At 38.2% G+C, this 14487-nt stretch overlaps 2 protein-coding genes across 5 annotated transcripts in view; one reads left to right on the top strand and one right to left on the bottom strand.

Moving 5' to 3' along the window:
* The window catches only part of DEK (DEK proto-oncogene), a 51499-nt gene that overhangs the window by 20842 nt on the left and 16170 nt on the right, over positions 1–14487 (top strand). The window contains exons 11-13 of one of the 3 annotated variants that reach the window (XR_014229301.1): positions 4–195; positions 7423–7861; positions 11436–11563. Coding sequence is in view for 1 of the 3 variants with exons in the window: in XM_082322740.1 (XP_082178866.1) it covers positions 4–18 (15 nt within the window). In the remaining 2 variants the exon portion in view is untranslated. Of the gene's footprint in view, positions 1–3; positions 1778–7422; positions 7862–11435; positions 11564–14487 lie in introns of those variants that run through there. The other 2 variants (XR_014229300.1, XM_082322740.1) reach the window with 2 other exon arrangements.
* KDM1B (lysine demethylase 1B) overlaps positions 2914–14487 on the bottom strand; it is a 28693-nt gene continuing 17119 nt past the window's right edge. For both annotated transcript variants that reach the window (XM_082322715.1, XM_082322714.1), the window contains exons 16-22: positions 12886–13017; positions 12409–12483; positions 11379–11495; positions 10403–10528; positions 8808–8930; positions 6661–6813; positions 2914–6058 (exon numbers count right to left, since the gene is read on the bottom strand). In XM_082322715.1, the coding sequence (XP_082178841.1) occupies positions 5975–6058; positions 6661–6813; positions 8808–8930; positions 10403–10528; positions 11379–11495; positions 12409–12483; positions 12886–13017 (810 nt within the window). In that variant the 3' untranslated portion in view covers positions 2914–5974. The remainder of the gene's footprint in view (positions 6059–6660; positions 6814–8807; positions 8931–10402; positions 10529–11378; positions 11496–12408; positions 12484–12885; positions 13018–14487) is intronic.

Here is a 14487-nt window from a genome sequence, read left to right as displayed (position 1 = left end):
CAGATGGAATGGAAATGAACTCAGCATCCTTCAAATACTTTGTTTAAATCTCTTAACTACAACTCAGTGTAGTCCTCAACAGAGAAGAAATGTCTGAGCTGTGTCCCTGCTAATCCATACCACTCTGGCTGCGGCTGATACAAGATTCCAGTTCGTTCTACAACTGGGGGAAAGGCTGCAAGACGGTACTAAAAGGTAAATAAAATGTCCTGCTTATCCTGATGCTATTGGATTTAAAACACAGCTGATCAGGACTCTAAATCCTGTATAGAGATGTTCATAAAAAATAGAAACTGGCTAACTGGATAAAAGGTAACTGAATAAAGTGTTCAGGTGTATACCTTCCAGATGCTTAAGATTATGTCCTGACCATTGTATTCTGGAAAAATAGTCCTAATGTCTTGATTTGATTGCTTACAGCATAATTCCTACAGTCCTGTTTATTGGTTCCTCTGTTTAGTTAAGTCTTTGGTATTCAGTATTTTGGTTGGTGACCTGCAAAACCACACAAATTAACCTGAATGACTTGCTTATATAAACTACTGTTCTGATGAGTGAGGTTGGCACTTGAGGTAACAGTGTATGCGCCCTGTAGGAGAAAGAAGATGGAGAGGGCTAGGTGCGGGCAGGGAAGAGTAGGAATTTTGAGTGAAGAGAGGTTACGTGTCTTTAGGAAAAGAGCTGAGTTGGAGTTATGCAGTAACCCATGCTATACAGCCCAGGCATGTCTAACCAAGACAAAATTAGGACGACACAACTTTAAGTGCCATCCCACTTTTTTCCAGAAGCTCTCGACTAATAGCCGCCTTGGACCTGAGTGGGCTGCTTATAGCATGTGTTCTTTCTGCATTATCCTGTCACAAGGCATATGACAAAGCAAGATCTATGAATGTCTGGGTTTCGATTAGCCACTGCTGAGCTGGACTTAAAAATAACCCTTTTGGAGCCCAGTGCTTAATCTGGCCAAATAAGGCCCCTGGCAGTCAGCGTGGTGATTCCAATAAGGTTTATTTAGCTCGATTGCTGTTTCAGAGAGAGGGTGGCTCTTGACCGCTTGGGTAGATCTTCTTGTTCCTGTTTCCAAATCAGAAAGTTCACTATAATCAAGTAGCTTTGACTGAGCTAGATGAAAGCACTCCTGAAATGACTTCTGGTGGTGGTGGTTGTTATTTTAGTTCCTATTATTTAGGGAGAAAAGTGGAAAATCTATAAGGCACCAGAATACTGTCTGAAAACTTGCAATAAGAAGTTCAGTAAAATCAATGTTTCACTTGCTGGAAAAAAGTTAAGAAACATCTTGAATGCTGCCAAGTGTGTTATTTTGCTTCTTCAAAGAAATGTCTCTCCTGCCTTTGAATTCAGAAATAGTTATTAAAGCAAGTAGCTGGAAGTTTTAGGTCTAAAAGTTTATTCGGATGGACCTTGACTTGCAGGAGAAATGGGCTGACAGGAACCTCCATAAAGGTCAACAAAAGCAAATGCAGCATCCTGCTGGGTTCGAATAACCCTGTACAGCAGTGCGGGTGGGGACAGTGGCCTCCTTCTACGCAGCTCTGCAGAAGAGGACCTGGGCAGGGGCAGGTGGCTCTCGCAGACAATGAGCTGAACCCAGGTCAGCAGCGCGCCCTTGGGATAAGGAACACGGGCAGCACTCTGGGCTGTTTGCAGGTTGAGGGGAGTGGTTATTACCCCCCGTTCAGCACCTGTGAGCCTGCCCTGGGAGTGCTGTGTCCAGCTCTGGGCTCCCTGGTGCAAGACAGGCACGGACCTACTGGAGCGAGTGCAGGGGAGGGTCACCAGGACGGGCAGGGGGCTGGGGCACGCGGTGCAGGAGGGGAAGGGAGGCAGAGCTTCTCCAGCCTTAGGAAGGGACAGGTAAAGGGGGATCGTACTGCAGGCTGCAGCCTGGGCGCCAGATGGGAGAGTATGGGGAAGGCAGGGCCAGGCTCTGCTTGGAGGTGCATGGCGAGAGGATGGGAGGCAACCAGCACAAGCTGCCACCAGGGAAATTGCAATTACACGTTAGGGGAAGAAAAGCGTCCCCGCGGGGGCGGTCACACAGAAACAGGGCCTGGAGCAGTTGTGGAATCGCTGTTGTTGGAGCTGTTGAGAACTCAACCTGGCAGGGCCCTGAGCAACCAGCTCCATGTTGGCCCTGTTCCGCGTAAGGGCTGAAACCAGATGATCTCCAGAGGTCCTGGGGATCAGAGGATGGCAATATTACGTAACTTGCCCTGCCTTTTCACCTGACCTTGTTCACTGGACTGCACTCAGTCATAGACTTGCTACTTCACTTTTATTTCTGATCTAAGTTTTAGACAGCTGGGCTAAAAGGAAAAAAAAAAATTCCCTCACACCAACTGTTTTTTGAAGGACTGTCATTCTTTGGGGGAGTGTGATGGAATCTACTGATTTGTACTTTATTTTAAAAGCAGCATTAGTATTTTGTTTCCATTTTAAAGATTGTTATTCTTAGACTGAAGTTAACATTTTTCAAGACCAGTATCACATGTAACAAAAATAACTTCCTGCAGGGAGTTAGCATTAGGAGAACAAAGCACATCCTCAGGGTACAAACTTTGAGCTGCTAATCAAGTTAGGGGAAAGCAGTGAATCTTCCACACAGTATTGTTTTCAGTGGTTCAGACCTACATGTGTCACTGGCTGAAATAAACTTTCAAAGGGAGTAGGAATATTGGGGGTTTTTTTAGTTGCCTGCAGTCAGACTTATAATAAATGAACATCTAACCCCCCCATTCAAGAAGAACAATGTACATAACTTATCACAATTTGTTTGTATTTTGAATGTTCTGGGTATGTACTCAGGCTTGCACGTGCTTATAGTCATCTGTGCTAGAAGGAAGCTCAGTGAAAAGCATTAAGTGGTTCTCTGGTGATTTTTCTGGCTATTTTAAAATTATGGGCAGTGCTTCTAAACAATTACCATTTTAACTTAAATTTCCTCTGGCTAAGGAAAATAATCTGATACAAGCTTATGAATTGTTTTGTAAACCTGAGGCAAAAGACACTGACTATTACGGTATTGTCTAAATGAGCAAAGTTAGTACTTAGCTGTAGAGCAGCACTTTTGAGGAATTGTCTAGCTGTAGAAATATACTAAAATGAAATCTTAAATCAATATCAAATGTAACAAAAAGGCAGGCTTAGCTACTAGCTTAAAGAAAAAAAAAAACAACTGAAACATGGGCATCCTGTGGATACTTTCCAGTTTTATTCTGCTGCCATAACATAGTCACACAGAAGAGCTGAAGTGTAACAGATCATGCTCTGCATTCAAATATTTTTGATAACATTTAAACAAATCTACTCAAAGAAAACATTCCCCCGTTCTTTATTTGCAGGGAATAAATTAAACACAAAAGAAAAAACACATACATGCTTGAAATAAATTTTAACATAGGTATTAAAAAAATTTTTGGGGAACATTAATTAAAGAATGAAGTCTCAGAACCAGCCTGATGTTCTTATACATTTTAAATGAACGTAAATTAAAATGGAACATACTTATTTTATTTACTCCTCAAACTTAAGTGCAGCACAACACAGTTTAAGTGCCCTGGCACCAAAATAATATACAAATAATTAATAGACTAGGCCATTGGTAAATTTATCATTTGTTATCCTTTTTTTTTTTTAATGCTATAAGAAGTGTGCAGCAGCTAAAGCCAAATGTGACAGTATTTGTTCACGTCCGTCTCTAGAATATAGCATTTATCTACCTGCAAAGTTGTAGATAGATTTAAAACCCCAAGTACAAATTAACAGGATGGAAGCATATGCTTAAAATCGAGCATGTTCAAACAAAACTTTGGACTGCAGAAATGGATGCTGAGCTCAACTTTCCAGACAGTTCCTACCTAAAATGTGATGTGTTTATATGTTGTTATTAAGCTGACTGAAGTTTTAACCAAGGTCAGCTGAAGCAGCCATTGAATACAATGTTTTGGACTTGTGGTAATAAGCTTTTTTCCCACCTTCAGAAGCTCCTCTCCTAATGATTTTGTCATATATGATAAAGAAGCTTGGAACTGAAACATATGCAGCTCTCAATCTTTCCTAGTTATGCTATAAGTTGGCCTGTAAGATGTGAAATTAACAAAGTGCAAATGATTACCAAAAGCAAAATCTGACGCCTGATTATCTTTTACCATCAGAGGATTTTGTCTTACTTCTCATAGCCTTTAAATTACAATTTAATACTTGGAAATACTTTAGAACTGTACATACTAGCATTTATGTAGAGGAAAATTATGAACAGTTACACTTTTCCTATTAATCCATATAATTCAGCTTTAAGAAGCAGAACAGAATATATATCTGAAAAACATTTAGTTATATAAACATCTTCACCTTGTAAATTAGAGATTAAATAAAGGTATTTAACAATATCATAGCTACTCTAAAAACAAAATATTAGGTATTTAAAAAGAAGAATTGTGTTTATTCAGTAGGATTTTTCTTAAGGTTGCTTGTTGTTTTTTATTTTTTTTTCCCCAAGGATAGAGCTTTATAGAAATAAACACTGTAACTCAAAAAAAAAAGATTGCTGTGTCATTCTTAAATGAAGAGATTAAAAAAAAAGAGCCTATGCATGAGAATGAGGGGGGAAAAGAATAAGTGCTTACTTTCCTTCCAGAAATCATGAGGTCTACGCAATAAAATAATAGGGAAGGTGTGGGGGAAGAGATCTGAAAGTTGGTTTTATTTTTTTTCATTAATAATATTTTAGTGGAACAGTATTACAACAGATATCCTGGTTGTGTATGCCTTATTTCTACTGAAAAATACTTTATTTTCTTCTCTGTCCCACGGAAAAGCTAATAGATAGATGCTTAGCCCTTACTGAATTACTCCCTCAAGTTGTTTTTAATAATACTTTCATAATAAAAGGAAAAAAAAAAAAACCAACCTTCAAGTCAAAGTGCAAGCCACCTTGTTTCAGCCCTTCATAAAAGTGTTAGAATTTTTCCTCATTCATCTTCACTTATTTTTGAAATATAAAAGCTGAATGAGCCATTAGGAACTTACAGTCCTTCACCCCGCACTGTGCACTCATATCAGTAGATAGTTCCTCTACTCAGCCCAAATGAATTTGGAAGTTTGTTTTCAAAATAATCATAGAAATATAGTATTTTTTTAAAGCTGTTCTGTTTCTACATCATCAGAAGCACTAAGCAAATCTAAACTTAGCCTATTATTGTAACAAGGATTTCTCTGAATAAGTAGGAGAGAGAATATTTCAAAGTTTTTTAAAGTAATGTAAAAGTTAATTTTTCAAGTTTTTATTAGCTACAATAACCTTTCTGTGATTGCACTGTAAACTGTTCCAGCCATCTGATTTAAAGGAACAAACTTGGTATTCCAAAGCCCACTTAGTGGAGGCTAAGAATATAAAAAATATTATAGAAAAGGTTATTGGTTGCAAGTGGAAAGAATTATAGTTGAGTTCCTTCCTATAATAATTCTAGAATTTGTCTAGGCTATTTGGGCTTTTGGGAGCAAGTTTGAAATCCTATGAGCATAATCAACCTGAGAAGCACAGTCAGTGGAAAATTCCCATCATCATTACTAACTGCCAGCATTTTTAATGCTGTATGTTAACTTAGTCTTGTTTTCATCCGACCTTCTGAAATGAAGGTTTACAATAGCATGACTTGAGCCATACAGAAGAGGACTCTCAACAAAAGTTCTGTTAGTTAAGCTGTGGCCAGGGACTCCAATGTCACTCTTGCTAGTAATACCTTAGCTGGAAAAAACCCCCAACAATACGTATCACCAGGGCTTAAAAGGGGGGTGGGGGAAAAAGAGGAATAGGAAGATGAAGATTTTATCTTCAGGTACCATATTCTATTTAAGTACCACTTAGGAAAAAGGCAGCATATAGGAAACTTGAAGATAGTTTTACCCACAGAAAACAATTAAAAATATATCTATAAACACAAAATTTCAGTACTTAAAATGCTGCTATTTTGCTTGCTTCTCGAACCCCACTCAAGTAAGCTCCTGTAACGGTCTGAGGAAAGTGCCTGTTTGTAGCCTGTATTTAAAAAAAAAAAAAAAGTGAATTGTTTCTAAAACTATTAAAACAAATAAAATTTCAGTTTATAAGATCAGTTTTGTTTTCCTTAAGCATATACCAACATTTTTAAAAGCCATGGAAAACTTCTTAGAAAGGATGTAGGAGGAAATGCTTAAGATTTTTAGCAACTTCAGAATTTGCAAGCAAGTCAACTAGCAAAATTAGTAGTCTGTTTTGCCATCTGGACTTTGGTGGGGCAAGTAAGTTCTGTTCCAGTATAGAATGCACCTATACCATCAGCAGCATGCATTTGTTAGCCACAAATGGAGTAAGAGAAAGACAATTGGACTAAAAATATAAGTGTATTGTATAGTCTTGTCATGTTCCGCACTTATTGGTTATGCAGTTCACTCCTGACCTGAAATATCTGGCAGACTTTCCATTCCAAGTAATTATATGAGTAAAGAGGGTTCTGTGTCAAAATCAAGAAACATTAGCGTATTTGTGTAACAGAATATTTATATGTTGCCTCTAGATTAATGATGTTGGTTAGCAAAAGACGCTCTTTCACAAGAAATAGTTCCCCAATAACCTTAATTAACAGTAACAAAGATCCTTACCTCACCAGCAAAAAAAATTTTTCCTTGTATGTCTTCAGCTATAATGTCATAAGCTTCGCCGGTGCCACCTGTTTTTACAAAACTATATGCCATCTGGAGCCAAGGGTCTTTGCTCCATCGAGTAACAAAAAACTTCACTGGGTCAGGAACCTCCTGCATAATCAAAGTAAAAGTTATGCACTGCAAAGAAAAGCTCATAATTGCATAGCTTTTTCTCATAAACAGTTTCTTGTAGTCTTTTTAGAGTATGTAGTATTATTACAACACAGATTAGATCACATTCCAGAATGCAGTTCCAATTTTCTTTATTATACTATTAACCACAAAGATAATTTTGTTTGCTAGGCTTGCTTGATGTCTGAAACATCACAGTTACACTGTTTTGAATGCAATAAATCTGGATATTATAAAATACCTAGAACTATACATGAGGAAAAAAAATTCTTGAAATACATATATACTCTTGCAAACAGATAAAATACCAATATCAACATCATTTAACATGTTTGCATGTATAATGTAAGCACTTTCTGTCTTGGTAAGGCATGATGCTTTGCTGCTTCTAGCTTCTTAAATCTCAAAGTGTAATCTTCATTTTGGAGATAATTATTTTATTCCAATGGAGAAATAACATTACTTATCTGAGATCAGAAAATGAGCTGGCTTGAAAATTAGGTTCAGGGAGAAAACAAAAACCAGAAAGTCAGAGTGTCTGCAGCTAAGCCATGACAGTAATACTGTGTATTCTTTGTCCCATTGCAGCATGCAAATTCCACGCAATCCTACCAAAAAGAGCCTGGATAACAACTGTATGAAGGCTGAGCCAACTACAGCTGTGTCTTGCTCTTGAGGCGCTTGTGACAAGTAAACAGAAGCACCCCTGCTTGCCTCTTACACAACATCTGGTATCAACAAATAGACTGTTCCATTCAGGTAGCACATCAGAGACTAAAGCTCAAGCAACCAAGACAATGGCTAGCCAAGTATGGCAAGGTTCACGGACATCTCAGAAGAAGTTCTGGTACACCCCTGGAAGCTATCTTGTCTTTGAAAATCCTGCCGCGTTGCGGACAGATGACTGAAATTCACAACTGCTATAAACCACGGAGACAGACACGAAAATCACTTTCCTAGACTAGAGTGGCACCAAAACCAAAGACCTGTTTGCTACCTCGACGTTCTCATGAGATCAAAATAGCAGGTACGTGGACTTAGATTGCGCATGATTCTGGTAATTGTAAAGCCATTACCAAAAGTATGTTTTCTAGGAAAAGTTGGGCTTTCAGATGCTGAAGTTTTTCCAAGATCATTAATCCTAACATCTGAACCATCAGTAAAACTTGAGAGATCACTCATGAACATTAACACAAGCATTCCTTGGGATCTAACTGCTCTAAGTAATTTAACTAAGGCGTTACTGTCTATAGAGCGGAATGCAAATAACATTGCTAAGTGATATTTCTTCTGCTTGCCCCAGATTTCTCCTATTTTCCTATTAATTTTTATCCAGATGATGAGCTGAGGGAAGGAAAAAAGGTAGAAATTTTTATCCAATGTTTTTTTACAGTCAGGATGTAGGGCCCTTGATAGATCCTTTTGACTTACCTCCATCCCAAGACAGCTCAGGAAGGGTTGTTTCTTATTAGAAGAGTAAGGGATTTGTTTGGTTTGGGGGTGGTGGTGGAGGTGTTGTAATTTCAGTTGCTTTTTACATGGAGGGAGGGGGAATCACAATCAAATTCATCTTGCTTAAAGCTTATATGAGGTACTGGAAGCAGTGATGACCGAAAAAAAAAGTTTGGAAAAAGCAACAGCTAAGTAAGAAGTGTATTTGTGTTACCTGCCTGAAATACTGATTTTAATTAATTTTCCTTTCTAAAAGCACTTTAAAGGATGATAGTTCATTTCTGTTTTTCAATTCATTACCATTTTCCTTCACACAGATCTAAGATAATTCAATTCACATTCTTCACACAAGAGACCAAACATCGTGTTTTAGTATATCTCAAAGGAAGCATATTCCCCCTCAAACTGACACGAAAACCAGTTTAAAATGTCAAAGGTTTTCCTACACATTGTGAAGTAATACAATTGAAAGCTTTACCTCTGTTGGCAAGTTAATTCATCTCTTAAGAGGCTTCTCTTACCTGCTCCTTAAACAGCTCTCGAAGTACAGTCATACACTGTTGCAGTACTTGTTTATCATCTAAATTCTTAATGGTTGTCACAGCATCTCCAGTGACCACTGACATTAAAATGCTTTGTTTGCCCTAAAAACAAGACATTAACACATAATTTTGAAATTATTAGATTATTAAGTATTTCTTGAAGAGTCCCTTTCAGTTGGTACTGACAAAGAGATTTTCAGCTGCAGAGCAACTTTTGTTCTAGAGGAAATGGGTTTGATTCCTTAGAAGAAAGGGTGCATATTCTACGGTATTTATGCTCAAGTTACTAACATCCTCTGATGCCTTGTTCCCAGATCTGTGTTACGGTCAGTCCCTTTTACAACTTGCTGAATTAACTGAAAACTTCCTGTCTACCTATTTAAAGGCTACACCAAAAGATTGGACGTTTATAGTGTGTTGTCGTGACAGACCTCTTAAGCTCCAGTTCCGAGCCAAATTCCACCTCAACTGTACTCCAATTTCAAAAGGTGGTAACAGAGAGAATCTATTTAAATACTAGTTAAGACATGTTTTGGATTAGCCAGTACTAGGTTCTTACCGACAGATTTTGGCCCAAGAAATGAAAGCTCAGTTCTACTGATGTTTCCTTCCACTTCAAGACATCTGCTACCATGCAGAAGTTTCAAAGATGAAGTAGTGACTAATAGCACACAGGTTCTCAAGTCCTTTAAAAGAACTCTCCCTCTCTTCTTTATAAAAGGCAATTCTTCTGTTACTAAACGTGATAGCTAGCAGAGAATAGCTATCAAGCAAATAAAGCATTATATCTAGTGTCTCTGGACAGCACCAGCACACTGGACCACGTGTAGAATGGGCTTAAAAGTATTGAAAACTTCCTTAAGGAAAGTAATATACAGGTACAGATAGTGTAGTAACAGAGCACCATCTTCACAGGCTGGTTTCCTTTTGGAGTAAGCCATAAGGTTACAAAATGGCCTTTTAATTGCTGCCAAGTAGTAAGCAGCAGTTGTTGTAAAAGCATGAAAAGGTAAGATGTGTCTGCTTGGACCTGGCAGGGAAGAGAAACATGATGTCAATGCACTGGTTTGAATTTGTTTTGAAATTCATGAGTTTGGGACTGACCCTACAGACCTCAGTTTCATACAAAACCTAGTGTTTGTCTTTTCTTCTGCCACTCCACATAGTTATTCAGGCTAGTGCAAGCCGTTAAGTGTTAATAAGCCAGCATGATCTTTTTAGCAGGATTTTTAGCTGATTTAAATAGGGGAACAGAAGTCCTAAACTGGAAGTGACTGGTAAACTTTTTCCCATATTCATGCATCTATAGTCAGGTATTACAGACTTGTTTTCAAGATAGTTTGAGAATAAAAGCATTAAACTTCCTTGTATATTATTTTGTATCCAAATGTAGGAAAGCATTCCCATTTATTACAATGAAGTAACTGCTTTTTCTTGATAAATAACACTGCTTCCACTTCTTTAAACGGTCGTGGGGGTTGGGGGGAAGAAGAAAACTTTCATTGTTCAGTAATTATTGCACCTAGATCCCAAACTGAATTTCTGAAGGGCCAACAGAAAATAGAGCTAGATACCTCTGGATCCATGTCATAGAAAACACTAAAGAGCCCACGTTGGCTGGAATTGGGTGGAACATGACCAAAAAAATCAGCTCCTTGAATTTTACTGTCCCAAAATCTATAAGGAAACTGCAAGGCAATCTAGAGAGAGAGAGAGAGATGGAATTAAAGCATTTCATACCACAAAACTCATAACTGGATATGGTACATGTTCTAATTCTTTTTCCCTTTTCCACTCCATTAGCGACACCCAGTTCTATGAGAGGGTCTCAACAGAGAATATATGGGCCTGTTCTCCAAGGGGGACAGGGAAGGAAAAAAATCCGCTAGTCTCACAAATTGCAAATGCATAGACAGTATCGAATTCACAATGGAATTCACTACGGCAAATGCTGAAGAAATTCAGCAGAATTTTTACAAACCTAATGTAGAACTTAGTGATCCCCATCCGGGGGGGGGGGGGGGGGGGGGCGGTTCTGAATCTTGCCTTTAAATTTCAACATTGTTATAATCCTCTTTCTGGCATTACTTCTGTTACTGTTCTGTTCTAAGCACACATCTTATTATGGATCTTTTCAGGAGCAGCAGTCTTTTTGCACGGGGAAAGGGTAGGAGATTTTACACTGGTCAAATACACAACTTCCAGTATTCTTCTGAAGTAGTTTATGTATTTATTAGGTGAAAAGGTCCTGGAATAGGCATGTTATTAGAATTTTGGAAGATCTAAAACCATCATGAAGGCTTGCTCAAAATTAGGCACAAAACGTTTAATCTGTGAAGTGATTCTGCAAACAATTTCTTTAAAACCCCATCAAGTTGGGAAGTCTAAGAAATGGAAATACATATGATCCCCAATAGCATTTTGCTCTTCTGGGCTACAAGTAAAACTAAATGCATAATAAATCCTGAGAAATACACAGCAAAAGCAACAGGGACAAAGCAGCCAATGTTTCTATGAAAAGAAAATGAATTATAATCTGAAATTACTTACCTTCTCAATGATTCCTGCTCCCAAACTATTAATGGCTTTAATTTTTTTCTCTGACAGTGGAGGATTAAACTGAATGGCATTTTTCTGAAGAAGAGCCAGTGGTACAGTCACTAATACCTGAAAGAAATAATTACAACAGTAGCAAAAGCTGAATACTGCACTTAAGCCTCACAGCATCCTCTTAACTATCTTGGATTATTCTTGTAGGATGCAGCATAATACTCGCCAGACATCTCTAGATTAGTGTCTGGTTTTACTCCCCATTAATGGGAAGCACATGCCTTACGTTCAGGTGAGAAAAGATCCTGCAGTTCACTGGTTTGAAGTTTAGTATGTTGAATTGCTTGTATCAGAGTGGCTAACCATGCTGCTAATTTTAATACCTCCTGTAAATTACAGTTAATGGCTCTCAGATTAACAAAACTGTCTTTTTGAAAGGAGAGAAGATGGTCATTGTTTCGGTTTGGTTTTTCTTCCTTAACAGATCCCTTCTCTTTAAAATATGCTCAGTAACACTGTTGATGTCAATCCAATCTTGATCAAGTTTATGTATCATTTTAAAAATTACTAAAAGCTAAATTATGCAGCATGAAGTAGGTGGGGATACAGGGAATAAAGGAGACTGAGAAATAAGGGTTGTCAAGTCCTGCATACCAAAGGGAAAAATTTTAACAGGGCAGATTCACATGCTAAATGGGGTAAAGCTGAGCAGGGAATGGAACCAGAAAATATAACTGTCACTTCAAAGACCAGATAAAAATCTACTTGCTTCACATTTTTAGTACTACCTTTATAGTGCTTAGTTCTTCAGATCAACTAGTAGTACTCAAAACTCAAGCATGCTCAATGAAAAACAGGCTCTAGGACATCCAAATATGGGTCACTAGAATATGTAAGTTTTCATCTTTGAGTGGGGAGAAATTGGACTAAATAGTCTTCTGAGGTGGAGAAAAAAAAAAAGACAAAAAGGACATGTACTGTCGTCAGTATTGTTCTTGTGTTCCCTAAAATCTTGAAGCATATTGGCTACCTTTTGTGTTGTCCACACTGTTCCATCTGTAGTAGTGACCTGTACTTCTTCACCAGAATAGTCAATACTCTGTACCTATTGAAAGACAAATTGAAGATTACACTACAAAATCTACATATGCAGCATGAATTTAGGCAAGAATAGCTAATATAGCATCAGTCTGCAAACTAGAAATTGAAGAACACAAATTTCCAGAGAAATATTGAAAGAAAAAAAAAAAAAAAAAAAGACTCCATGGAAGCTAAAAAAGAAAAATCATCATGATTCTAACATATAAGCTCATCATATCATAATATTTAAGTACTGATAGTCCTCAAAGAAGATTTCCAGAAATGCTGAAATTGTCCTCTCTTTTCTTGAAGACAAGTCAAAATAATCACAGGCACAGATTTGCCTGGTCCAAAAGAATACAAAGAGATGATTGGGTGCTTCAAAGCAATCCAAGACAGGCACTGCATCAACATTTTCCAGACTCACTGGGAAATTCAGCCGGATGTCCAGCCCTTCTGCCAATTTATCAATCACAGTAGAATATCCCACAGTTAGTAGAGTGTGATCTCCAGCAAACTGGGCAAAAAATTCATTGTGGTCCCATGAGCGTGCAGATACCTGTGGACAGAACATAACTAGCTGTCTCTACTGGTGAGGTGACAGGGGTACTAGCACAAGTCCCACAGTAGAAGAAGCCACCCTAATTCCCTTCACAACTAGAAAAAAAAAAAAAAGTGTATCACCAGAACGTATGGCAATGCTGACAAGAGCAAATGGCTTATTTACCTAAGGCCACTATACAACATAGGAATTGCTGAATTAAGAAATGTCATAATATGGGTTGGTCACTAGCAGGTAATTTATAGTTCTGCTTGGTAGAGAAAACAAGGAAAGTAGTACAAAAATTCAGGTGGATTGCAGTGTATTTATTTCAGTTTCCTGTCTCTAGCAAAGAAATCTGATTTTACAGACTTAAGACTTCAAATAAAAATGGAAAATATTTTATTTCCCAACATTAAGGGGAAAATAAGATACAAAAAAATCTCAATGGAATTTTTCTGTCACTCTGGAGGTTCTTCCATGATATCTTTTTTTGACCTTCTCCCCCCCACCGCTGCAAACTCAGAGTACAATAGTGATATTTGCACTAAGCAATCACCACTTAGCAGTGAAAAATCTGAAGCAGTTCTCAAACTGCTACTCAAATGCCAATTCCTATCACTGCAGTTGCGTTTGCCTCATATTTTGATTTTAAAATTGAAGGTAAGATAGATTTTTAACATTTTTCTTATTTCCCCTGGGTGCTTGTGAAGTGCAAAAGCTTGACATATCAAAATATTTTCCATTGACTGCCCTGGTATAGCATGGTCTTGCAGATTTTTGTTCTGTTCTTATATGCTTCTCAGTTCAGATCAGATTTGTGCATCTGCACCTACCAATCAGCTGTCCCACTACCGTGCTGCAATTGACCCTAAACATCTTTAACCCAAGCAACAGGACTGAGTAAATAATGCACTGCAAACAACATCATACTTAGATATTTCCTGAACCTGCTTGGTTAAAATTGAAGTCACGAGGAAAGCCAAGTATCACATAGTCAACAGAATACCTAGGAGTGGTGAACTGGGGCCCACCGTCAGGGTGTTGAACACTTCAGAAGTTAAATGCATTTATTCTCAAGATACCTAGCAAGGTAGAGAAATACCTCAGTTTTTAAACACAGAACTGAGAAGCAGAAGTCACACACAACATCTGAGGAAGCATAACTCTCTTGTGAATCCTACCACCCAGCATCTCAGCAAAATGCCCTACTCCACTGCACCATCTACTCTGAACACTGAACTGTCTACTCTGGCGTTGAAGAGGATGTCGCTGGAAGCGTGTCATGAACTCCCATCAGATCACCTAAGGCAGTGCTGGGCTCTGTGTCTCAGTGCTTTTAAAGAACGGGTTAGGGATGTAGGCACAGTTTAGGGATCGCTGATTCTTCCTTTGGGGCCATGGGCTGGATCAGATGCCTTCTCAATGTTACTGCCAGCCCTATTTTCTATGAAGCTCAACCACTTTGGAACACAGCTGTCAAAACTC

This window comes from Platalea leucorodia (assembly GCF_965183815.1).
Source record: "Platalea leucorodia genome assembly, chromosome: 1".
Lineage (NCBI taxonomy): Eukaryota > Metazoa > Chordata > Aves > Pelecaniformes > Threskiornithidae > Platalea > Platalea leucorodia.
This window is presented reverse-complemented; position numbering and strand designations above follow the sequence as displayed.